This window comes from Bolinopsis microptera, chromosome 12 (assembly GCF_026151205.1).
Source record: "Bolinopsis microptera isolate Bmic1 chromosome 12, MBARI_Bmic_1.0, whole genome shotgun sequence".
In the NCBI taxonomy this organism is placed as follows: domain Eukaryota; kingdom Metazoa; phylum Ctenophora; class Tentaculata; order Lobata; family Bolinopsidae; genus Bolinopsis; species Bolinopsis microptera.
The window spans coordinates 2,755,382-2,780,945 of record NC_087083.1 but is presented as its reverse complement, the minus strand read 5'-3'; the positions used below and the strand labels follow the sequence as shown (position 1 = coordinate 2,780,945).

The 25,564-nt window shown below is 39.6% G+C and overlaps 1 protein-coding gene across 1 annotated transcript; it reads right to left on the bottom strand.

The window, feature by feature from the left end:
- Positions 1-6,211: 6,211 nt before the first annotated feature.
- On the bottom strand, positions 6,212-18,847 carry LOC134824504 (low-density lipoprotein receptor class A domain-containing protein 3-like). Its single transcript, XM_063836410.1, has 6 exons — positions 18,724-18,847; positions 15,558-15,692; positions 15,275-15,415; positions 14,219-14,338; positions 13,934-14,002; positions 6,212-7,583 (listed from the first exon to the last, which is right to left on the bottom strand). The coding sequence occupies exons 1-6, from the start codon at positions 18,845-18,847 to the stop codon at positions 7,141-7,143; spliced, it is 1,032 nt and encodes a 343-aa protein (XP_063692480.1). The 3' UTR covers positions 6,212-7,140.
- Between the last annotated feature and the right edge of the window lie 6,717 nt (positions 18,848-25,564).

Here is a 25,564-nt window from a genome sequence, read left to right as displayed (position 1 = left end):
CTTCTTTTAAGACAGGTCCAACTGCCCTTAAGTCGGCTTTAAAGCAGCTCGGGTCAAGCCTCGCTGTAAAATGATGATAGATAGAAGAACTATATATCACGTTTTAGAAGGTTGAATATTTATTATGTCTTGCTAAGTTTAATCTAAGTCATTGAATGTGGCATATGATATGAAAAGACTATGTCATCTACTATTTTGTTAATCTTGTGCAATCTATGTGGAATATCTTATAGTTATTCATCATGTCATCATTAACCTGCAAAAATTTATTGATTCACTCTGACTCACCTTCAAAAGTATCTGGGCAGAGAAGAAGTATCGGTTCTTTTGCGATAGTCAAAACGCGACAACTAGCGCTGGATGGCGACAACTAGCGCTGGATAGCGACAACTAGCGCTGGCCAGCGCTGGCCAGCGCTAAGCGATAGTCAGCGCTGGCCAGCGCTGGCCATCGATATCCAGCGCAAAATTTTTGCGCTATTACTCGTCAGCTAGCGCTAACCAGCGCTGGCCAGCGCTAGCCAGCGCTAACCAGCGCTAGCCAGCGCTAACCAGCGCTAACCAGCGCTAGCCAGCGCTGGCCAGCGCTAGCTGACGAGTAATATCGCAACTATATTGCGCTGGCCAGCGCTGGCTGACGAGTAATACTAATATTGAGCGTGCTAAATCACTCTACAGTCGATCTTCGAGATTGTTCTAAAAGGGCCCCCGATGGTTTTGTCCAACTTCAATCGATGTATTTTCGGACGCTAATTCCGAATCAACCCCCATGGGCCCATGACATAGGGTTAATTTGCTCTCCTGACGAGATATTGGCGAAAAACTGTACATGTATCGATCACGTGATATGACCGTATAAGGAAGTTAGTCTAATTTCTCGTTATTGAAAGGGTTTCAGCATATGTTTTTGTTAAGGATTGGGTTAGGGTTAGGGTTGGGATCAGATTATACTTAGAGGGTTGGGGTTTCGAAAAGTCGTTCAGAACCATATAATATAGAGTCAGAGAATGGATTAAAAAAGGCACATGACAGTCAAGTGTAAAGTGATTAATAGTAGAGGCTCTTACGGGCAAAAAGACGTGTTTTCTGCTACGAGTTTAGAGACCTAACCGCTAATTGGACACAATAGTATGATGTCTAAGGATCAATAATATGTTAAGAAGTATAAATTTGGCCTTATTAGTCACGTGCTATACCAATGCGCGTTTTAAACTTTGACAGTCTATTAGTCTAAGGCAAATAGAGTAATTATATTCATATTTTGTCAGCAATAAGATCACATTATTTTCTATTTGGTGTGAAAATATGAGCTAGAACGGACATAATCTCGCTGAGTTATAGCTGTTTGAAATTTATGATGAACGCGCGGGTGCCAATTGATAACAACTAAATGCTTTTGCGCGTAGTGCGCGTCGAAAATTTGGCAAAAACGCTTGCGGAGTGACAATATTCAAACTTCGATAAAGTATATGAAGTGGGTACTTCTCGGAAAGGAAAAATTTAGGCAAACACGATGTGACTATTTTTGGATTGATTTAATACAACTGCAAAAAATTATTCAAACTTCAAGCAAAAAAGTCAAAATTTTTACCACTTTTTTGGATTTTTACCTGCACTAAAATAGAGGGATTTGTTTTATTTTTATACCATCTTGTGCGGCTGTCTTTTAGCTACCTTCATGCAAATTTTGCCGACATGCCAACAAAATTAACTTGCTCAAATTATCAAAAAACATGCTTTTTTGGCCTATTTTTGGCCCCAAAATCGGTTTTTTGCAATTTTAACGGTGCTAACTCAGTCCAATCATTTTGAAACTACTTTTAATCGATTCTACGGTCAAAAATACGACTAGTAAGGTGTATCTGGGGTCCCTAGCGTATCGAGCAGACAATGCCCGTAAGAGCCTCTACTATAATCATCATCCGAGTAATATCGCAAGTATATGATTTTGATACATTGCGCTGGCTAGCGCTGGTTACCGCTGGTTACCGCTGGCTAACGCTGGCTAACGCTGGCTAGCGCTGGCTAGCGCTGGCTAGCGCTGGCTAGCGCTGGATAGCGACAACTAGCGCTGGCCAGCGCTGGCTAGCGCTGGATAGCGACAACTAGCGCTGGCCAGCGCTAGCTGACGAGTAATAGCGCAAAAATTTTGCGCTGGATATCGATGGCCAGCGCTGGCTATTGCTTAGCAATCGATGGCCATCGCAAACTATCGCGTGCGACAGTGTCGCATAGCCAGCGACAACTAGCGCTGGATAGCGACAACTAGCGCTGGATGGCGACAACTAGCGCTGGATGGCGACAACTAGCGCTGGATAGCGACAATTATCGAACATATATATTTTGCGCTGGCCAGCGTTATCCAGCGCTGGATAGCAACAACTAGCGCTGGATGGCGACAACTAGCGCTGGATAGCGCTAGTTGTCGCCATCCAGCGCTAGTTGTCGCGTTTTGACTATCGCAAAAGAACCGAAGTATCGTCAATCCTATCATCTTGTTATGTAATATTGTTCGCCGAACTTCCATTTACACGAAGCTAGATAACGGATTGATTATAAAACATGGGTCAAAATAAAATTATAAAAATGTGTTGTTATCACCTCGTTCAACAATTTCGTATTTTTCTTGATTCATTACCACCATGCTCCCATCCCCATCAACCCCATAACGGAATAACCATGCAACCCATCAAATAAAAAATTGACAGTATTAATTTGAACAAGCATAATCATATATTTATAAATTCAGTCAAAATTTATATAAGTATAATTATATTTTAAAAAGCGTGGGTCAGTAATGCAAGCACAAAAGACAACTTTCAAAACAAAAGTTATATGATGGCCGCACAAAGTCACAATAACATCATTTCCACCTAGGAATAAAATAACGAATTGTGACAAGTGTGAAAACAATCGAAATGTATTGAATGTAGATATGAGTGTCTTTAAAATACAGATAACGTCAGAAAACGTCCTAAGATACTTACATATGCAACAAGACAACCGCCATCTTATAGCTTAGGACGCGAGGAAATTGAGGACTCTTACGAATAAATAATAAAACATTTTACAACAAATTACTGAACAAAAACAAATATCAAAACAACGAGAAATCATTTAAAATATCATGAAAGCACAAATGACTATAAATTAGAACAAATATCAACATAAAATTCAGCCCTCCTCTTCTTCAGGTCAGTAACCCGATGCTTCCTTGAATCCTTGCTGCACACTCTTCGTTTGATTTATCAGGATCATATCCGTACATCTTTGTGAATTTCAACTAGCCTCAGTCCCCCTTTTTTCATCACAATCTGACGAACTGCTGTTGAGCTGGGACGGTGATCTTGACTGGTTGGATAGCCGTACCTGGCCTCTTCCAGCGGACTCTTGTCGCTTCGAAATAAAGTTTCATCCCGATCTCTTCCAAAACTGCGGTTTCCAGAGCTGGAAGCTGTTCTTCCTCTTCTTCTTTTAACCCAAACACAATCAGGTTTCTGCTACTGTCCTCCTCTGCAGTCGTTTTTTACGTTTTACTATTGCAGATCATACCATAGTTGGTTCATGCGTTACTTTTCCAGGAAGAGTGCAATTAGTTCGTGAAGATTTGTTCGTGCGTTTAAAGAGCGGTTTATTTTTTGGAAACAATCAAAAATCTTTTATGACTGTTAAATGTCAGTTATCGGTAACTTTGTGCCCCAGGTGTGCCCGAGGTGTGCCCGAGGTGTGCCCGAGTTTGTGCCCCAGGTGTGCCCGAGGTGTGCCCCAGATGTGCATCGGCAGATTACCGAGTTACCCAGTTATCATATAGTCACATTGTCGCAGTTGCAATAAATTCGTAGTTGCAGTAGAGACATCTTGCTTTGTTCTGTTGATTCCCTTTCCCTTTCTGAACAATAATAACAGCATTCCACTCCTTTCCTTTGGTGGCATGCATTATAGCAGAAAGACGAGCAGGTAACGAGAGATCAAACGCAAACGCAGGAGCTCGCCAGACAGTGCGTAAAAAAGAAACAGTCAAAGAGAAGTGATCAGCTCAACACGATCCATTGTTATCGCCACGTTCAAAGTATACCTGCGCAAAGTTATTTTGCGCGATCATCTGAATTAAACAATTTTCGGCGCGCGGTGCTGAACAGGAACTGACCAAGTACATTGTTAATTTCACCATGTTGATGTATTGTACGTATCCCACTACCTTACAAGACATATTTATGGCGGCCTAATTTGCGACGACCGAAATTTTGGCGGTCCGAAAATATGGCGAAATTGAACAAAAACCGTCAAATTTCGGACGTCACCGAAAATAAGGGTATTTTTCATCATTTTTTGTGACAATAAGCAGTAAGGAAATTTCTGAAATTCGGTAAAATCATGTTCAAACTTAGTCTGTATTAAGACTGTAAGACTTTCATGTTAGCACATACATGTATTTTAATGCAAATTTAAACTGTATTGCTTGACATTCAATTCGTCATTGGTGTGGTGATATTTGTCCCAAGATGCCAGAATTTATTTATTTATTTTACTTGATATTACTTTTTAGAAACAAAATAAAGCAGTGAAGGCACAGTCATTGAAATAAGCTAAAAGATAATGCGACGGATTCTATTACGACGACCGAAATTTTGGCGGTCCGAAAATATGGCGAAATCTTCGGAAAACCGCCACATTTCGTACGTTATAAATATGTCTTGTAAGGTAGGCACTAATTGATAGCATCTCTACTATAATTTTGAGTTAGTATTACTATTTTGCACAGATCCGTGTCAGGTAGCATAAACAATAAACATATGGTTACATAGATGATAGAAATATACACGATTTTCAAATTCAATATGGAATTATATATTAACTGGGCGGCGCTCGGCCTGTCACTCCGCCATATCTGCATGCTGTGATGCTGCGTTTATAAACAGTAAAGACTGGGGTCCCAAGCTGTTGTATGGAATATAATAAAAAACGCCATCGCGGATCGGGAAATTGAGCGGCCATCCACAAAGGATCAGTGTTCGTGAGTAATTAAGTGTGTTCGGTTTTAAAATTGCATTTAGTGCGCACGAACCAACTATGGATCATATTACTTGCATTGTTTTTTTGTACACCTGCACTGAAGCTGTGAATTCTTGACTCTATAACCGCTGTTTCAGTTTGCACTGTCCCCTCAACCGTAATCTTATGCAAAACCAGCAGCAGTCCTTTTGCCTTGTCTATTAGCGCTTCCGTCTTGAAGCTCTCAATTGTCTCCATCATGATGCTCATTTCATGCGTCCTAGTCTGCTGTCAGACGAAGTCTACCGCTGAGTCTGTTTATTTTATTACCATATTAACCATTATATTTTCATGGATAGAGAAATGTATGTCCCGGTCGTCCATATTCAGTCCTTTTCTCAAATTAATGCACCATCTAGCAACACAGCCCTCCACATCTTCTTGGTCATAATAATCGAAATCCTGAATTTTTTATAGCAATTGACCGATAAACTAGGACCAGTGACCGAACTTTAGAGGGGGTCCCGGACCCCAACCGCCAAACATTGCCTGCGGGGCAGCCACGCCTATATTTGGTCCAATGCCCGGCCGCCAATTTTTTTGTTCTTTTTTGTGGTATTTTTGCCTTAGTATTCACATTTGAACAGATATTAAGCTAAAACTTACAGAGAATATGCAGTTTAGGCTTACCTTTCATATAAAGTAAGTCTCATTCAAAAATATTGATATTTGACCAATTTATGGGACGAATTCTACCAAATTTGGTGCGTATGCCCAAATATGGGCATATGGTTTTTGGCTCATAACTCAGTCATTTTTGTCCAATCTTGATGAAATTTCATATATACGAGTTCAATTAAGAGACCATTAGCTACACGTAGAGCACCATAAACCTGGGGTTTGGGTATGTTCAGGGTATTTGGCTAAATCGGGCCTAATTTGGACCAAATATGGGCGTGGCTGCCCTGCGCGCACCGTTATCTCGAAATCAAGTTTCACAAAACAATACCTAAGCTGTAAAACTAAAAGCTTATTTTAATTTATATTGCTATTTTATAAAATTATAGTTTTTCCATAGCATATTGATACATTTACAATTACAATCCAGGCTTTCGGAGTTGACAAATGTGGATATAACTGTAGCTGTTCTGTGTTCGATCATCAAAACGGGATAAGTTGTCAATGAATTCTCGGGGGGAGAAACAAACGGACTTTGCGGCTTCGCTTAACTTTCAAAGCGTGCGAGGGAAAAATTAAATTAAATTCACAGAAAGGAAACCAAATTGTGGGTTTTAATTCGAGAATGGCACATAATTTGGTTTCCTTCCGGCGAATTTGATAAAACTTTGGCCATTTTAGTTCGACTTTTATTTTATTTTATTGCTTGACTTATTATTTGATTAATTTGTTTCTTTCTTACAAAGTACGTTATTTTTATTTGAATCCGATATAATTATAATAAAGAGAACTAAACGAGAATTACATAACTTGATTGACTGTTTTACGTAATATAACACTCATGATGTGTGCTAAATCTGATCTGTTAATTGTGGGTCAATAACATGAACTGGTTAGTGGTTACACTGTTATAGATGATAATATTGTAATCACAAAAATAGCAATGCATAGTGAATAAATAAGCATTATAGCAAGTTATTATCTCGGCAACCTCAAAAGACAAAAAGTACAATAGAATATGATATTGTCGAGTTTTATAATATTCCTACGAGGGAGTTAAATTACCGGCAAGAAATTAAATAAACACACGACTTACTTTAAGTAATTGCTACATGCTATCAACATACTAATATAGAAAAATGTAATACTTTGTTCTCCAATAAGGAAGTACTGCTGCTAAAACATTAAAATTAAAACGAACCATGATACTGATCAATAAAATTTCGATATTCAGACTTATCAAGTAAACAAATCGACCTTTTCATAATCCAAAATGGCGATCTGGTCCACTAGAACTCTAGAAGCCTCCAATGTTGTGTTCTCTGCGGGCGCGAAATGTTTTGATTAGGGAATATTAGCCCTCCATCCACTCTATTTGGTCGGCGATAGAAATATTACAAATAACTAACACGTATTTTGATTTAGGAATCATATAAACGTTTTTACTGTAGGTATGATTCGGGTGAGCGATTTAACGAGAGCCCGCTGGATAATCCATTACTTCTTCATAACTTGGAACGTATTGATCATTATCCACAGCAACATTAGACAGAGTTGGATCTGAAGACAGCGGCTCCTCTCGCATATTTATAGCTGGCTGCAGTTGCACTGGAACAACAATTGGTGGGCCCACCGGATAACCCATTAATTCTTCATAACTTGGAACGTATTGATCATTATCCACAGCAACATTAGGCAGAGATGGATCTGAAGACAGCGGCTCCTCTCGCACATTTATAGCTGGCTGCAGTTGCACTGGAACAACAATTGGTAGGTTGGTGGGACGTACTGTGTGTTGTTCCATCACATGCTGTCTTGATACTTTTTTACAAATACACAAAACCACGGCGACTAATAATAGAGCCGCTATTAGTATTACAATGCCAATGATCGTCCAAGAAGTCTGTGTCTTATCTGCAAAAGAGTAACAGTAAAATATTTAAACCGCAAAACCATCTACAATCACCCTCAAACTTTCAGAATATGATCTTAGGATCAGTTAGAAGAGAACACTAGAGTCAAAATTTTGTGATAGGCATTTAAAGATTTTTAATTTGATTTTGATAATATTTAACCTCGATTTTTGTCGATTTTTAGAGGGGTGGGTGGCTCAAACATGGGTTTAACTTATGCCAAAGAAGGGACTAGCCATCTCTTCAACAAAGGAAAGACTCCAATAGGCAATAGCTTATTATATCAACTTAGAACCGCAGTATAACCGCTCTTTCCCACATTTTTGTCGGTCCAAGATTTTCAGAACGCATACTGCATAAGCGCTGGCTGACCTTTGACCGGCGATAATTACGATTAGGAACAATATTTTTCCATGGGACTAAAAGCCTGCCTACCTGCCTAGGTCGATCCAGATGAAATCTGGAACGAGTTTCGTGTCAACGCTTCTCTCCATTTATCCCTATCACACATGAGTAAATGCAGCTGGTCAGGTTCCATTCCAGTGTCTTCAAGTAGGACGTCCGGGAAGGTCTTATGTGGTCGTCCTCGATAACGCTGGCCATAGGATGGTTGCCAGAAAAGGAGTTGTTGAGCAGGTTGGTCCTGTAGACGGTAGACATGTCCTGCAAAACGAAGTCTTCGTGTCTTTATAGTATCTGTCACCGATGGAATCTTTCCGTAAAGAACGGAGTTAGGTGTATGTGATTTCCATGAGATACCAAAGACCCTTCGTAGCATTCTAGTATAAACACCGTCTAGTGCTCTGATATCAGCCTTTTTAAGAGTCCAGGTTTCTGCACCATACAGCAGCACAGGTTCTACTGCAGTTCGAAAAATCTTAGTCTTGATCTTCCTGGACATATTAGATTTCCAAAAAGCATCTAGACTCTGTAAAGCTTTCCATGCGAGGCCTTTCCTGACATTGATGTCTCTGCTTGTTGAGGCTATAAAGGATCCTAGGTACTTAAAGTCATGAACTTCTTCTAAAGGGTTGCCGTTAATAAAGACTCTATCGTCTGAGTTGACAGGTCGCGGGATGTTATAGGACATGTATTTGGTCTTTCCGATGTTAATAAGGAGACCATAACGGGCTGCTATGTCAGAAATGCTTTGGCAAAGGCGGCCATTTTCGCTGAAGCTGTCAGTAATTGTTGCTAGGTCATCGGCGAAGTCCAAATCAGCAATGTAGTTACTTCCAACTTTAAACCCATCACGTGGCCCTATTGCTAGTCTTAGTATGAAATCCAGGACAATGATAAAAATGAGTGGTGCAAGAACATCGCCCTGGAGAATTCCGAGGTTGGTAAGGAATTCTAAGGTTATACCTTCAGGGGTCATGATTTTAGCCTTGGTGTTGATGTAGAGTGACATAATGGCTTTTATGATTTTTTTAGGAAAGCCGTAGGAAGCCAGGATGTCGGGAAGATGCGATCTGAAGATGCAGTCAAAGGCCTTTGAGAAGTCAATAAAGGAGATGACACAAGGAAGCTGGAAGTTCACAACCTCTTCGATGATACGTCTAAGAGCCAGAATCTGTTCACGAGTCCCTCTTCCAGGCCGGAAACCATTCTGGTTGTATCGGAGGCGAGGTTCTATGTGGCTCCTGATTCGGTTTAGAAGCAGCCTGTTGTAGATTTTCGTGGCAACAGGGAGGATGGAGATGCCTCTGCTATTTTCAGGACAGAACTTTTTAGCTCCTTTGGGTATAGGAAGAATGGCAGTGACAAGAAGCTCTTCCGGGGCTTTACCAGTAGCTAGCATGTTGTTGAACAGAGATAGTAAAGTAGTGTCCAAGTCAACACACTTGTACAGCAGAGAAGGAATTCCGTCATGACCGTACGTGTCCTTTGTCTGCTTGAGAGCTGTAGATAGTGCATCTGCTGAGAACGGTGACGTTTCAATTGGGAGTTCTGGCTTTTGGACTTCAAAGCTACCCATTCTGATGTTGTCAGCAGGATTGTAAAGCAGTTTGCTGTAGTGGTCAGTCCACGCCTTTGCTCGATCTGCCTTGTTTCTATATCCAGGTAATGGAGACATAGATTTAGGCTTACGATTGGTAAGGTCATTTATAAGCTTCCACGCAATACCAGAGCTGTTTGATTGTCTGCCATGCTGCATACCCTGGGTGGTTTGCGGGTTGCGGAATAAACAGCTGATCTACTTGATCAATTGTCTTATTAACAAACGCTTCTTGTATGCTGGTTTCGACCTTCCTGACTTCAAGGGTGGCATCACGGAGGGCTTTAGTAGCAGCTCGTGTCTTTCTTTTGTGACTATCTTTCAACGCAGCATCTCGTGCCTTGACAGCAGCCCGGTACTCAGGATTAGATGAAATATGAGCAGTTAGACTAGTCTTCTTCCTTTTGGGAAGTACTTTCTCTGCTGTGTCATTAATAGCACTTATCATGTTGGTGTATGCATGCTGGTTGTGTTGGACGATGTCATCAGTCTCGTTCTCTTCATCCATTAAGGCAGTGAACCTATTCTGGAGCTGGAGTTGGAAGGCTGTTGAAGTTGCAGTGTTACTTTTTAACTCCTCCTAGTCATACTTGATTACCTTAGGTCGGACGATGTTGGTCCTTATTGACAGCTTGATAGTCGCTGTGACAATCCGATGGTCAGATTGAACCGAGGGATTAATGTATGACTCACAGTTTTTAAGTGAATTCTGCCATTTTGAGCGAATGAGGATGTGGTCATTCTGATGCAGTTGACCATTTGGTGCTGTCCAAGTCACCTTTTTAGAATGCTTTTTGTTAAACTTTAGCGCACCGATGGTGAACGCGTTTTCTTGGGCAAAATCAAGAAGATGCTGTCCGTTTCGGTTTGTACATTCATAAAATGCGTTGGTGTTGCAGGTGTCTTTTCCAAGGTGAGCATTCAGGTCACCAGCTATAGCTACTACGTCATGAGGTGGAAAAGATCGGACACAAGAAGTTAACTCTGCATAGAACTGTTCAACTTCAAGGTCTGTAGATATATTAGTAGGTGAATGACAAGTAACTAAGTGTGTGCAAACTTCACCGGTAAAAGAAACAGACATTATCCTGTCTGAGAATAAATTATGGTCGATGTAGCAGCGTTGGGCCCAAGGGGAAAGGAGGAAGCCAAGTCCGAGGAGCGTTCTACTTTTAGGGGGAGGAGATGCTAGGAGGAACTTGTAGCCATCACGCATTATATAAGGAGTCTTCTTAATACGATGCTCTTGAAGTGCAATCACAGGTATGTCAAAGGCTTTGGCTTTGCACACAAGTTCCCATTGCTTCCATTCTTCAGTGAGAGATCTTATATTGTAAGTAGAAAGGTAAAAGGATTCTGAGATTTTTTGTTGATTTTTGGTTTTTTGATGGTCCTTCTTTTAACCCAGATACCATCAGCTGCTTCTCTCCCCGAAGGGTTTAAAGGTGCAGCGTCATCATGAGCTGGACTATCAGAAGGAGAGGTAGGGGCTGGAACCCTAGTGCTGTGGTTGTTTAGTTCGTTGTAATGTTGATAAACGGGTGCGTGGCAAAAAACTTTGCGAGTACCAGAGTAAAGCTAGGGGTTGGTAGCCCACTAGCAACAAGTCCAAGATCTCAAGCAACCAAAAAATGACTGATAAGAGAACTGAGGGTCTGCAGCCACACACAGACAGTGAGGGAGAGTAAAATAGGGGGGTTTTGTGCCTCAGTACACAGAACCTAAAGTCATCATGCTGTGAGGAGGTTCTTACAGCAGAAGTAGGCTAGAAACTGTGACATCAACATGTTTCTAGTTAAAAGGGAGAGTGTTCTGAATAACTCTGATGGCCAGACTGCCATCTTGATGTCCGCTGGAAGTAGTGCGCTTGTCGCATCTGCCACTCAGCATACCTGCAGCAGGCAGGATCCTCTGAAGCTCTTGCTACACGGCGTTAACTGTATCCGTGCATTACCATTCCCGGGTGTCAGTAGCGCAAGTCTACTGCTCGGACCCACTCCAGAGTGAGGAACAAAAAGCAGCTGATAGATATTACTCCCCTTTATCAGAAACAACTAAAAAGTCAATTTTGAGAGAATTTTGATTAAGACCCCCCGGCCCCCTTAACTCCCTGTCCGGTTACAAGTTTCATTTAACTCCCTAGTACCTGTCCGGTCACAAGTTTCATTTAACTCCCTGTCCGGTCACATGTTTCATTTAACTCCCTGTCCAGTCACAAGTTTCATTTAATTCCCTGTCCGGTCACAAGTTTCATTTAACTCCCTGTCCGGTCACAAGTTTCATTCTATTCCCAGTCCGGTTACAAGTTTCATTTAACTCCTTGTTCGGTCACAAGTTTCATGTAACGCCCTGTCCGGTCACAAGTTTCATTCTATTCCCAGTCCGGTCAAAGTTTCATTTAATTCCCTGTCTGATCACAAGTTTCATTTAATTCCCTGTCCAGTCACAAGTTTCATTTAATTCCCTGTCCAGTCACAAGTTTCATTTAACTCCCTGTCCGGTCACAAGTTTCATTTAATTCCCTGTCCGGTCACAACTCACAAGTTTCATTTAATTCCCTGTCCAGTCACAAGTTTCATTTAACTCCCTGTCCGGTCACAAGTTTCATTTAACTCCCTGTCCGGTCACAAGTTTCATTTAATTCCCTGTCCAGTCACAAGTTTCATTTAACTCCCTGTCCGGTCACAAGTTTCATTTAATTCCCTGTCCGGTCACAAGTTTCATGTAATTCCCTGTCCAGTCACAAGTTTCATTTAACTCCCTGTCCGGTCACAAGTTTCATTTAATTCCCAGTCCGGTCACAAGTTTCATTTAACTCCTTGTTCGGTCACAAGTTTCATTTAACTCCCTGTCCAGTCACAAGTTTCATTTAACTCCATGTCCGGTCACAAGTTTCATTTAACTCCCTGTCCAGTCACAAGTTTCATTTAACTCCCTGTCCGGTCACAAGTTTCATTTAACTCCCTGTCCGGTCACAAGTTTCATTCTATTCCCAGTCCGGTCACAAGTTTCATTTAACTCCTTGTTCGGTCACAAGTTTTATGTAACTCCCTGCCCGGTCACAAGTTTCATTCTATTCCCAGTCCGGTCAAAAGTTTCATTTAACTCCTTGTTCGGTCACAAGTTTTATGTAACTCCCTGTCCGGTCACAAGTTTCATTCTATTCCCAGTCCGGTCAAAAGTTTCATTTAATTCCCTGTCTGATCACAAGTTTCATTTAATTCCCTGTCCGGTCACAAGTTTCATTTAATTCCCTGTCCAGTCACAAGTTTCATTTAACTCCTTGTTCGGTCACAAGTTTCATTTAACTCCCTGTCCAGTCACAAGTTTCATTTAACTCCATGTCCGGTCACAAGTTTCATTTAACTCCCTGTCCAGTCACAAGTTTCATTTAACTCCCTGTCCGGTCACAAGTTTCATTTAACTCCCTGTCCGGTCACAAGTTTCATTCTATTCCCAGTCCGGTCACAAGTTTCATTTAACTCCTTGTTCGGTCACAAGTTTTATGTAACTCCCTGCCCGGTCACAAGTTTCATTCTATTCCCAGTCCGGTCAAAAGTTTCATTTAACTCCTTGTTCGGTCACAAGTTTTATGTAACTCCCTGTCCGGTCACAAGTTTCATTCTATTCCCAGTCCGGTCAAAAGTTTCATTTAATTCCCTGTCTGATCACAAGTTTCATTTAATTCCCTGTCCGGTCACAAGTTTCATTTAATTCCCTGTCCAGTCACAAGTTTTATTCAACTCCTTGTCCGGTCACAAGTTTCATTTAACTCCCTGTCCGGTCACAATTTTCATTTAACTCCCTGTCCGGTCACAAGTTTCATTTAGTTCCCTGTCCAGTCACAAGTTTCATTTAATTCCCTGTCCGGTCACAAGTTTCATTTAACTCCCTGTCCGGTCACAAGTTTCATTTAATTCCCTGTCCAGTCACAAGTTTCATTTAACTCCCTGTTCGGTCACAAATTTCATTTAACTCCCTGTCCGATCACAAGTTTCATTTTACTCCCTGTCCGGTCACAAGTTTCATTTAACCTGGAGGAGGAAAAACTTCATGTAAAATACGATTATACCATGACCAGTTATCACACTTGGCTGCGCCTCGTGAAATAACCGCAATAATCAAAGTCGGCTGCGACTCCTTAACCGATGGAGTTGCACCAGGTGCAGTGGTAACAGTTGCTACACGTTGTATACCTCTCTCGTGCACGCGAAGCGTGCACTCCGGCCAGCCAGCCGCCACGCGCGATCAAAAGGGGTTGCAGCGTACTTGTCAAGGTAACAGAGCTCTAAGACTCCAGAAGTCTGTTGCCGATATGATTAATATGAAATATGAATATATATGGTATTTACCTTGGGAGTCTCCCCCCCATATAACTGCAGGAGTTTCAGTTAAATTCGAACAATACCAACAACCTGGATCTGAAAAATGAGTATTATTTTAAAATTAGTTGAGTTATAAAAATAATAAATTCAGAAAACTTTCTTTGTGGCATGGGCAGTAGTTGATCATCATTTGTTGAAAGTCATGACACTATAACATTTTCGCGACAATTATTATAAAGCTATAATAAGCTATTATAAAAATTTAAATATGATTTGATAGAAAATTTACAAATAAGTTTGTAGACACTCAACCTGTCGTTGGGCAGTTTAATTCATCTGATCCATCGTAACAATTCGTTTCACCATCACATACATAGCTATCAGGAATACATTGCTCATAGTTCGAGCACATCCAATATCCATATCCGCAATCTGATAGTTGATCAGCATTCATTGAAAGGCATTACACTATAATATTTTTGTTACAATTATAAGTTATCAAAAAAATACAATTTTATAAAACATTTACAATTTAAGTTCGCTATACTCTAGTAGCAGGGAGTAGTTGAGTGTGCACGTTTTCTGACAACACATGGTTGTTTTTTAGGTCATTTTAAACCAAAAATCATAGAAACTTTGACTTAAATTACCTCAATGGCCACATTTATATACAACTTATTAATCAATGTATGGTCTGAAATTGTTTTTTTCCGAGATATCTGCAAAAACTAATTTTAATCTCAGGCTTAGGCACAAATTTCATCAAATTTGTATCTCAGCTTCTGAAGGTCAAAGATACTTAAATTTTGACTTAAAATGACCGCGAAACTCATGTTTATATTGACACTATAAACGTCATAAAGCCCAAAATGCATACTTTTGGAAAAAATCCAGAAAAACTCATTTTCACTTGGGCGAGTGAAAATATCTACTCTAGAAGCTTATTGAAATCGAGCATACAGTTTGGTGTCTACAACTTTTCTAGAAATCAGGTCTTCAATTACCTCCTGCTACTATAAGGGTAGTGGGAGTAGTTAATAATTATTCATTGAAAGGTATCACAGTGCTGGCAAGCACGACGGACGACCGTCAACCAATATACTCCTTTTACTATTATACCCACGAACTAGACTATTTTTTCGTTCACTTAGACTCATCTGGTCTCTATCAGCGGGTTTTTGGTGTAGTTTTAGTTCAAAATACTCTAAGTCAATGTTAGAGATGACAATAATGAAGAATAGCCCAAAATCGCCATATCCATGTGCTTTAAAAACATTAATACATTTAAGTTGGTTCGTTGGTGTGAAACGCTCAGTCGTCCATAAATATTTATATATATATTTACAAATAAGTTTGTAGACACTCAACCTGACACTGGGCAGTTTGTTTCAAATTCATCTGATCCATCGTAACAATTCGTATAACCATCACATACCCAGCTGTCATCAATACATTGCTCACCGTTCGAGCACATCCAATATCCATCTGGGCACTCTGATCCCTCTGTAGCTGTGAGAGTAGTTGATCATCATTAATTGTTGAAAGGCATAACACTATAACATTTTCGCGACAATTATAAAGTTATAACCTATCATACAAATTTAAATATGATTTGATAGAAAGTTTACAAATAAGTTTGTAGACACTCAACCTGACTCTGGGCAGTTTGTTTCATCTGATCCATCGTAACAATCCGTAAAAACATCACATACCCAGCTGTCATAAATACATTTCTCACCGTTCGAGCACATCCAATATCCATCTGGGCACTCTGATCCCTCTGTAGCTGTGGGAGTAGTTGATAATCATTAATTGAAAGGCATAACACTATAACATTTTTGTTTTGCGAGTAATATACTCTACGCGGCGTTGTTTTATCTTAGAAATTATAGAAGTACTATTAGTACTATAGTATGTAATTGCTGTCATCAATTGCTGTGAAACGCTCAGTCGTCCATTATCAATATCAGGTTGATTTGCATGTTGCTTCTTTGGACGATAAGTCCACGCAACTGTCAAATCTTTAAATGTACCACTACCACTAATAGTGGTCCACTACCAGTACCACAACTTGGCAACAAACAATCAACTTCAATATGGGGCCCAAAATATAAACAGCGACTGGTCACACTATAAAGCGTCGACATAGGGTCTCAGCTCAGAGCAGTGAATACTGAAAGTGAATACGATGTCACGTGATCTGTATATTATGTCAAGATGATTATTTTTTGTGATTTGCTCGCGGTGCAGTCACGCGAACCTAAAATTTTGACGGATAACGGGTACGAGGGCCCGGAAATGGAATGACGGTTATCCGAGATAATTGTCACCCCGCCCCCGTAGCCCTAGCGTGACGCGTGTGGCTACTTTATATTGACACTATAAGACTATATTATAATATTATTGAGCTATATTATTACGCTCTTGCAACTAATGCAAACTTATGTTAGCGTATGGGCAGCAAATTGCGGAACATGATATCATGATTCTTTTTTCTGATTTCCTCGTAGATTTGATCTAGATGTTACTATTACTAGGATATCTGTAGTGAAAGCTCAAGCTGAGTTATTGTCTGTTGTCTTGAAGCTTCCGACTGGTAGAAAGTTGTGTATTTCGACTTTTTATTGAGTGGGAACTCTAAGCGACGACAATTACATGGAATTTTCTAATTTTTTTGTGATAGGGTTTTAAGAGATAAAGAGAAATGGAGAGAAAAGGCTAATGAATTTGGCAATGAGTCTGATCTTGAAAAGTTCCGTCAGTACCGCAAAGATTTTAAACGCATTATGAACGAAAAGATGAGACTCAGTGTCGAAGATGATTCTGATTCTGCCCTTATTTCCAAAGAGTTTTGGACACACGATACCTGAAAACGGTCCGATACGGTGATCGTTTTAGGAACACACCAGTTGAACAGGCTAGCTTATTCAATGAATACTTCTATCAATAATTCTCCTCAAGTAGCTCATATGACATTGACATCGACATGAGCTCCAGTAACAATTTCATGGATTTGAGATTTCACGTGTTAGATGTGTTGTTAATTTTGAAAGGGACTAAACGCACTGTGTTGTGCGAGCACTCTTGCAAAGCCTCTAACCATGATTTTCAACACCTCTTTTATGACTGGATGTGTGCCGGAGGAATGGAAGCTTGCTTCTGTTGTTCCGGTACACATTACACAAGAAGGGTGAAAAAGGATCTGTTGAAAATTACAGACCCATCTCACTGACATGCTTAGTTATGAAAGTTTTTGAACGTTGTATTTCGAAAGAGTTGCTCGCAGATTGTGAAGGGTTAATCGACTGTAGACAACACGGTTTTGTGAATGGGAAGTCTTGCACCACCCAGATGGTCCCATTCACAGACAACCTTGCACTGGCCCTGAACAATAAGTCAAGATCCGATATTGTGTATTTTGATTTTGCTAAGGCAATTGACCTAATGACCTTATCCTTCGCAAGCTAAAAAATTTATATGGTCTGATGCTTAGATTTTTGAAGTCGTATTTACAAGACAGACGACAGCAGGTTGTTGTAGGCGGAGCTGTCTCAAGCACGCTTCCCGTGCAATCAGGAGTGCCCCAGGGATCTATTTTGGGGCCACTTCTGTTTGTTCTATTCATCAACGACATGTTCTCGTGTGTTTCGGAGGATACAAATGTAGCATTGTATGCAGATGACATCAAAATTTGGAGGGTCATCGAATGCTTTGAAGACCACTATATTCTCCAAGGAGATTTAGACAGGTTGTTTGCCTGGTCAATCGATAACAAAATGACTTTTCACCCTTCAAAGTGTAAGGTGTTATCTGTAACTCTGCAAAGAAATGTATTAGACAATCTTCCTTTTAATATTTGTTGGTATAATCTTAATGAAGTCATAATTGATTATGTGGCATCCCATACAGATCTTGGTGTAATAATGACCAACAGGTTTCTGTGGGGTGCACATTGTGATCAATTGATATCTAAAGCAAGCTCGAAGCTTGGGCTCTTAAAGAGAACCTGTCATTTTACCATTGATAAACGCCAAAAGAGGGCTTTCTACCTTACCATTGTAAGATCAATCTTTGAACATTGCTCAGTTATATGGTGTCCTCAGCGATCAACACACCTGTCGAAGTTTGAGGCAATCCAGAAAAGAGCGATCAAATGGATCAATGGACAACAGTTTGATCATTATAGCGACATTGTATTCTATGAGAAGCAGAAGGAGCTTAAAATTTTACCGATTAGATCTAAGTTCATCCATAATTCAATTGCGCTCTTCTATAAAATAGTAAATGATTTGGTAAGTATATCTCTACCTGAATATATTACTGTTGTTGAAGCTGGAACAATGAGGTACACAAGGAGCACGGCGTCAGTAATTGAAGGACTTGACACCAGCACATATACCTGCTCTATTGTACCGAACTGCGATAGTTTCAGAAACAGCTTCTTTTATAGAACAACTAGAAAGCCCGTGATCACACGGAGAAAGGTAATAGTATTCTTTGGTAGTCAGTTTTTATCGCATCAAAAAATATCCGTCACAACCGAATAATTACAGCCCATTAAAATTTAGTTCGCACTGAACACAACGTAATTACCACAAAACCGATAAAAATGACGTTAAAACAATCATTGCACGTGCACGTGCGTGAAATAACCCCCGTTACTATTATATAAGTATATACCTATACCTATTTCTCATCTATTTGCACGTGGGCGGTCGTATGTACTGGGCGCGGTGCTCAGCCTGTCATTCCGACGAATTTCTATTCGGCGGAATAGCCTAGGGTCCCCAGGTAATGATATCACAATATTAACCCACCTGTATCACCAACTCTGAAACCCACTGTTTTATCCCAATCAGGATTAAACTTGATGAATTCTACTGTACTAGTCACCCACTCTGAGGACAAACAATCTTCTTTATCAGATTCGTCAAAATTCATTTCTGCCACCAATACTCCGTTACACTTGATTGAAATACTTTCCAATCCCTGCTTAATGAATGTCCAAATCCTCACGTCATTTTTGGCGTCGGGTAGATCTTGCAGCGTTGCGTCATGTTGGCACTCGGCAATGAAGAAGATAGGAGTATTACTTAATCGCACTACAATTCTTGCAAAACCGCTGCCTCTAATTTGCCCAACTTCAAAAAAGATTTCATCATCACTTCCTATCGAGGAGGTTGTCTTCACTTGAAAAGGTGTATCCTCCCAGGAGTGTGGAAACCAAACATCTTTTTGTTGAGTTTCCCAATTAGTCTCTCCTGAAAACAAAATAACCGAATTATTAAAACACTAGAAAACCCGTGGTCACAGGGAGGAAGCTAATAGTATTTTTTGTTAGTAAGTTTAAATCGCGTCAAAAAATATCCTACACAACCGAAGATACAGCCAATTAAAATGTTGCTCGCACTAAACACAACGTAATATCAACAAAAACGATAAAAAATGCCGTTTCAACAATCTTTGCACGTGCACGTGCGTGTAACAACCCTCGTTACCATGGTTACTACGCAAGTTCATATTTTTCGTTTGTTTTGCACGTGGGCGGTCGTACAGACAAACAGAAATAATTCTCCGAATTATAATAGAGATGCTTCTGTGGAATGCATTGCCAGCCTATTTTAGACAAACTGAGAAAATTTCTATTTTCAAAACAAAGCTAACTGAATTTCTTTGGTCTTCTGACGTATGCTGGCCTGATTAGACTATTATATATTTTATTTAAATTTATTCGCACCTGCAGTAGAACGCGCCTTTTTTTCTTCTATGAAACAAGCGCGTCACGCAGTACGTGAAGATCCATCGAGTGGTTAGATAGATAAAGATTGGTATATTATAATTTGACCAAAACCCATAATCATGGGTAGAGTGAACCGCTGCCAGTGTCTCTCTTTTCCAAACAAAAGAAAATGATATTAATTTGAGGAACCGTCCGCAAATGCAAATTGATACCGAGAATGAAATCGGTCGCTCGCTTTTCCCATTCAATAAGCTTTATTACAATACGTAAGCCGTGAATGAATGGGAAAAGCGAGCGACCGATTTCATTCTCGGTATCAATTTGCATTTGCGGACGGTTCCTCAAATTAATATCATTTTCTTTTGTTTGGAAAAGAGAGACACTGGCAGCGGTTCACTCTACCCATGATTATGGGTTTTGGTCAAATATCATCTCTTTTTGATTATAATGTCAGGATAATTTACACAGTCGAAACTTAATAAGGAGGTAATTTCAACGATTTCGAAATTTTACCTTTCAAAACGTTTCCTTGTGTTTAGGTAGGCATATCTGTCAATAACAGACTGAATATAGCACTTTTTACTCATTCAAGTTGGCATTAAATTCATATATAATGCCATTTTAATATCGTGGGAAAGCAGAATATATTCGAAATCACGAATGAGCAAAATTCTCACCTTTCGCACGTGCAAACTTTGAGCGGACGTTGCGTGCGCATAAAATATTGAATCACCATAAATTTTTGCATAGTGTTATTTAATATATAGTTTGATAAGCATGAAAAGTTTCAGAAGATTTCAAAAAGAAGTTGGATCACAACGGGACTCCAAAGTTGGTAAAAATCGTGAAAATAACAATTTTTAGTGATTTTAGCTATTTTAAATGAATTTGGGCGTGTCCCCACGTGTGCAACTTTTCGATTTTCAACTTTAAAACTAGCCTATAACACAATTTAGACCTTTAGGAAGCAAAATTAAGCTCCACAACCCAAGGGATGGCCCAACACCAGAGAATACTAATTCACAACTTTTGTGTTTTTATAAAATTATTCTTCAAAAAAGCACAAACTTCAATAGCGAATATCTTTATGAAGGAGCAAGGTAGGAAAACTTTCCGGTAGATTTTCAGAATGCTTGAACAATTATCTAAGGTGAAAATTTCCTCAGATTTTGAATAAAATTACTTCTTAATGCTTTAAAATCGATTTGAAAAGTTATTATTTTGTCAAAAATCAAGTTTTAAAAACACTTAAATTGATGACGTCATCAAGTGATGATGATGACGATAAATTATTTTTCGATATAATGTAAATTAAAGTATAAACAATTATCTTTAAAACCTGTGGTTCGAAATGACTGTATCTTTTATACTTTTGAATCTACGGACACTTAAATGTTTATGTAGGCTACAATTTACTGCAAAAGCGTCTATACATATATACATATATATATAGCTTCACGACAATCTGTTGTAAAACAGGGGTTCCAGAAAACCCACTTCCCGATACTCCTGCAACATAAATTTTTTTTACAGTCGATTTGGACAAGGTCTAGACGCTCTGCAAAGTTTCAGATCTCTAACTCAATTTTAAAATGGTTTTTAAGGCACCTGAATATGGCGATTTTGGGTTTTTTACCCACATAACCCACATAACTATTTCTTATTCCTGTCATCTTTAACATTGAATTAGAATGTTTTGAACTTAAATATACCTGCTGAACTACTTTCGATGACTCTTAATGCCTGGAAAACAATAAAGGGGATATAATAGTATAGGGGGTACATAGTGTTGTGAATATAAGGGCAACGGTTTTAGACAAACTGAGAAAATTTCTATTTTCAAAACAAAGCTAACTGAATTTCTTTGGTCTTCTGACGTATGCTGGCCTGATTAGACTATTATATATTTTATTTAAATTTATTCGCACCTGCAGTAGAACGCGCCTTTTTTTCTTCTATGAAACAAGCGCGTCACGCAGTACGTGAAGATCCATCGAGTGGTTAGATAGATAAAGATTGGTATATTATAATATATAATTATGTTATTTTGTTGTTATGTCGTGTAAGTTTGTGGAGTAGTAGCAAGAAGGTATCGTATACATTTTAATTTGTTCTCTTGATTATTTATTAATGATTTTATGTAGGGTCGGCACCAATGTAATTATGGTTTCACCACCGTGTTTTGGTGCAGCCGAAATAAATTTTACTATAATGTTTCTCACTCCAGCTGCAGTCTGGTAGTGTTGAGTCTCATGAATATTTTTCTAGCTCTCTTTTTCCATGTTTTTGCCTCACAGGAGATATTGTGGTCTTTTCTAAATATAAATGTAATACATTGATGTCAAGTTTATTTGAATTTTGAAATAAAAATAGTGCAATTAGTTTAGTAATCAAGTAATCACAGTCACACTCCAGTAATCACACTTTTCCCACCGACGTGCTTTAGTAAGAGGGGTTATTTTAATATAACCTTGAAGTTGAGCGTGGCGCCCGTATTTTGTATTATAATTTATAATATAAACACCTCCGGGGTGTTGATAAGTGCTATATATAGCGCTATGCTATATATAGGGCCAATTCGTTTTAATATTTACCTTTCATTCTAACTATATGGAAAATATGAAATGGAATTGGGACGTACATTATACTACTAGTACTAAATAAATAAAAGTAAAACTAAGGTACTATGACATTTGAAATTGGCCTTTATTTAAACAATATTTCTCAGTCAGCCAGAACGTTGAATGAGTATCAATAATTAGGGGCGTCGAGTTAATTGTAGGTTTATATCCTACCAACACGCACGCAGAGTTGGACTCGTCGACGGTCTTGGAACAAATATTTGGAACAAATATTTTGGAACAAATATTTTACGAGCATCACCCGTTAACGAGTTAATGGTTAAGCCTGGCAAGCGATAAAATGTGGAGTTGATCGTGGCATGAAGTGCAATTGCTACGACAAAATTTACCGGACAAATGTAACCGTTGCCGTCGAGACAAGCTCTGGAACGGGTGGGCGACAATTGACCCCCCGACAATTGACCCCCCGACAATTGACCCCCCGACAATTGACCCCCCGATAATTAACCCCCCGACAATTGACCCCCCGACAATTGACTCCCGACAATTGACCCCCCGAAAATATAATGTATATTTCTTACGTTAAGTCATAGGTCACGTGACATATTTTACCAATGCGCGTCGTAGTAGTGAGTCACGTCATACACGTCATCAAAATACGTGACAGTGCGTGGATGAAATTCTTATGGAATATCAAAACAAACAAAATCTTCAGTAGATGAATCCATAAATTTGGAACATGGGGACATCGCAGTATTGGCCGTATTTGAGTGCTGGAAAGGCTCAGTTCGGTTTTCTAAGATGGATATATAGCCGTAAGATAGGCCTAGGAGCCATCAAAATTCGTATAAAATTACCCATGGAATGACCAGAAATGAACGAAAATGAACATTATCCTCAAAGTGCTCAGAATGGTTTAAAATTGGTCGGAAAGAGTTTATATTGGTCCTAGGACCACTCAAACCAAGTTTGAGAATCACTGCATGCCTAGAACCGATGTGAGGGTGGTTCTAATTTTGATTTTTGGAACCATTTTGGGGACATCGGGACATCGAAGTATTGGCTGTATTTGAGTGCTGGGACGCCTCAATTCGGTTTTCTAAGATGGATATAGTTATAAACTAGGCCTAGGAGCCATCAAAAGTCGCATAACATTACCCAGGTTCATGGAATGAACGAAAATGAACAAAAATGAATATTCTCCTAAAACTTCTCAGAAAGGTTTAAAATTTGTCGGAAAGAGTTTATATTCTTCCCAGCACTGATCAAATACAGCCAATACTTCGATGTCCCCTTGTTCCAAAAATCTGGATACTCAGGAGGAATATTGGGACAAAATTGGAAAATGTCGGAACATTGTTTAAATCGGTTCTAGACATGTAGTGATTCCCAAACTTGGTTTGAGTGGTCCTAGGACCAATATATATATAGATATAACTGCAGCCTTGAGGGCGGTACTAAATATTGCACGCGTGTGCAATATTTTATATCTCCACGAGGGCGCCAACCCGAGGCGGAGATATTTTCGTATAGCACGGAGGGCCCGACGGGCCCGAGTGCTATACGATAGTTCCGCCCTCATGGCGAGGAATGATATCGTGTAATTGTATATCCATGAGCGGGCGCTTCTCAAGTGTAGTTGTAATGCCACTAACTAGATGATCATTTACTAAGTTTTATAAACCACAGGCGTAGTTTTATAGCCGTTGCCAAAGACAAATTTTACATTTTGCAGTCGAGTATTACATTTTTGAATTCTTCAGTCTCAGGAATAAGGAGAATAAATGAAACATTTTAATTTCACAAGGTTAAGCAATTCATATCAAGGTCTGGTGAAATCACAAAACAATTTTATTGAAGTATTGATCATGAACCTTTCAGCAGTTTAAAAACAATCATTTCTACCAGCTAGTACGGGGATCAAGTCAAACATTTCAAACAGTTCGGCAGTTCAGTTTAACATACGGGTAAGGATAAAGGTAACCAGAATAACGATTAAGTGTGGAGGGGATCAAGTCTGATATTCCAACATCAAAGTTTCCGGGGCAGAAAGGACGACGGTCAGCTACTCTACACAATTTATCAATGTCCGGATCAAAATCGGAGTCTCCCTGGTCGGGAAGTTGAGAGGGGGTTGGAATATAATTAGGGTCACAATCAGACATCTCGTTTAAGTGACCTCAGAGGTCAGATTCAACAAAATGGTTCAATCGCTGAGCTCCGAACAATTAAGTGGCTGGGCAGGAAATGAGCGGAAATTTAGGCAGAGGGGCGGAAACGGAAACGTGAAAGTGAAAGCGATCCCTAATTAGAGTCGGCCCGGTATAGGCAACTGCCACCTAGTACACTGCTCAGTCACGTGACATCAAATTCGTCTAATAGAAGCGTAGATGCGCTCGCACGAGTAGGTCACGTGACATACAAGAGCAGTCACGTGCGCGCGTAGCAGACATGTTCCCATGCAAACAGACATACTAAAACCGTTTTGAATAAAAAACCAAACTGTATTGAATTAGAAACCAAATCCAACTTTAACAAGGTAGGTAAATACTTAGACAATGAACCAAGCGATTAGAATACTTCAACAATTATCATCGTATCGGGCAGTGTTTGAAAGTGAAAGTGCTCCGGGCTGTATTGTTACTTGTCACGTTAAGTGTCGTCTGCTCGCGTGCTGTATTTTAAGCGGGCTGGACGCGCACTGTGTCTTGTTACATCGGGCTGCGAGAGGTCAGAAGACAAAATATAGCCTGCTGGTGGATATAATTATAAACACTTTCTGACCACTTTGAACCGTTTTGAGCAATTTTAGGAGAATATTAATTTTTGTTCATTTTCCTTCATTCCATGAACCTCGGTAATGTTATGCTACTTTCGATGGCCCCTAGACCTAGCTTGCAACTATAATATCCATCATTTACAATTATTTTTGGCACTATTTGGAGCTTATTACTAATATAAATAAGCTCCAAATAGTGACAAAAATAATTGTAAATGATGGATATGTGACATGCATTAATTTGCCCTAATAATATTAGGGCAAATTAATGCATGTCACAATTTTTTCCCATTCCAAAATTGTTCCAAAAATCTGGATTCATCAACTCAACATCTTGTTGAGCCAAATTAGCGGGGCGGGATTATAGCTGTACCGGGGTTATTTATTAAGCGGGATAAACAATAAAACTAACAGCGGGAGCCAGGATTATCAGAATCTATCCCGCCCGCCCGGCTGATTATTCTAACTCGGAGGTGTTTATAAAGACCACGTTCTGGTTGAGAGTACTATCAACTCCCTTTGGCCCGGCGTTGTTGAGTTGTAGGGTTATCAGGGTA

Excerpts from the sequence above, each read along its gene's own strand:
- LOC134824504 (XM_063836410.1), bottom strand. The coding sequence starts at position 18,847 with ATGAATTTTGACGAATCTGATAAAGAAGATTGTTTGTCCTCAGAGTGG. Across the intron at positions 15,416-15,557 it reads AACAAACTGCCCAGAGTCAG|CTACAGAGGGATCAGAGTGC; the intron begins GTTGAGTGTCTA and ends CTACTCTCACAG. Across the intron at positions 14,339-15,274 it reads AACAAACTGCCCAGTGTCAG|ATTGCGGATATGGATATTGG; the intron begins GTTGAGTGTCTA and ends ATCAACTATCAG.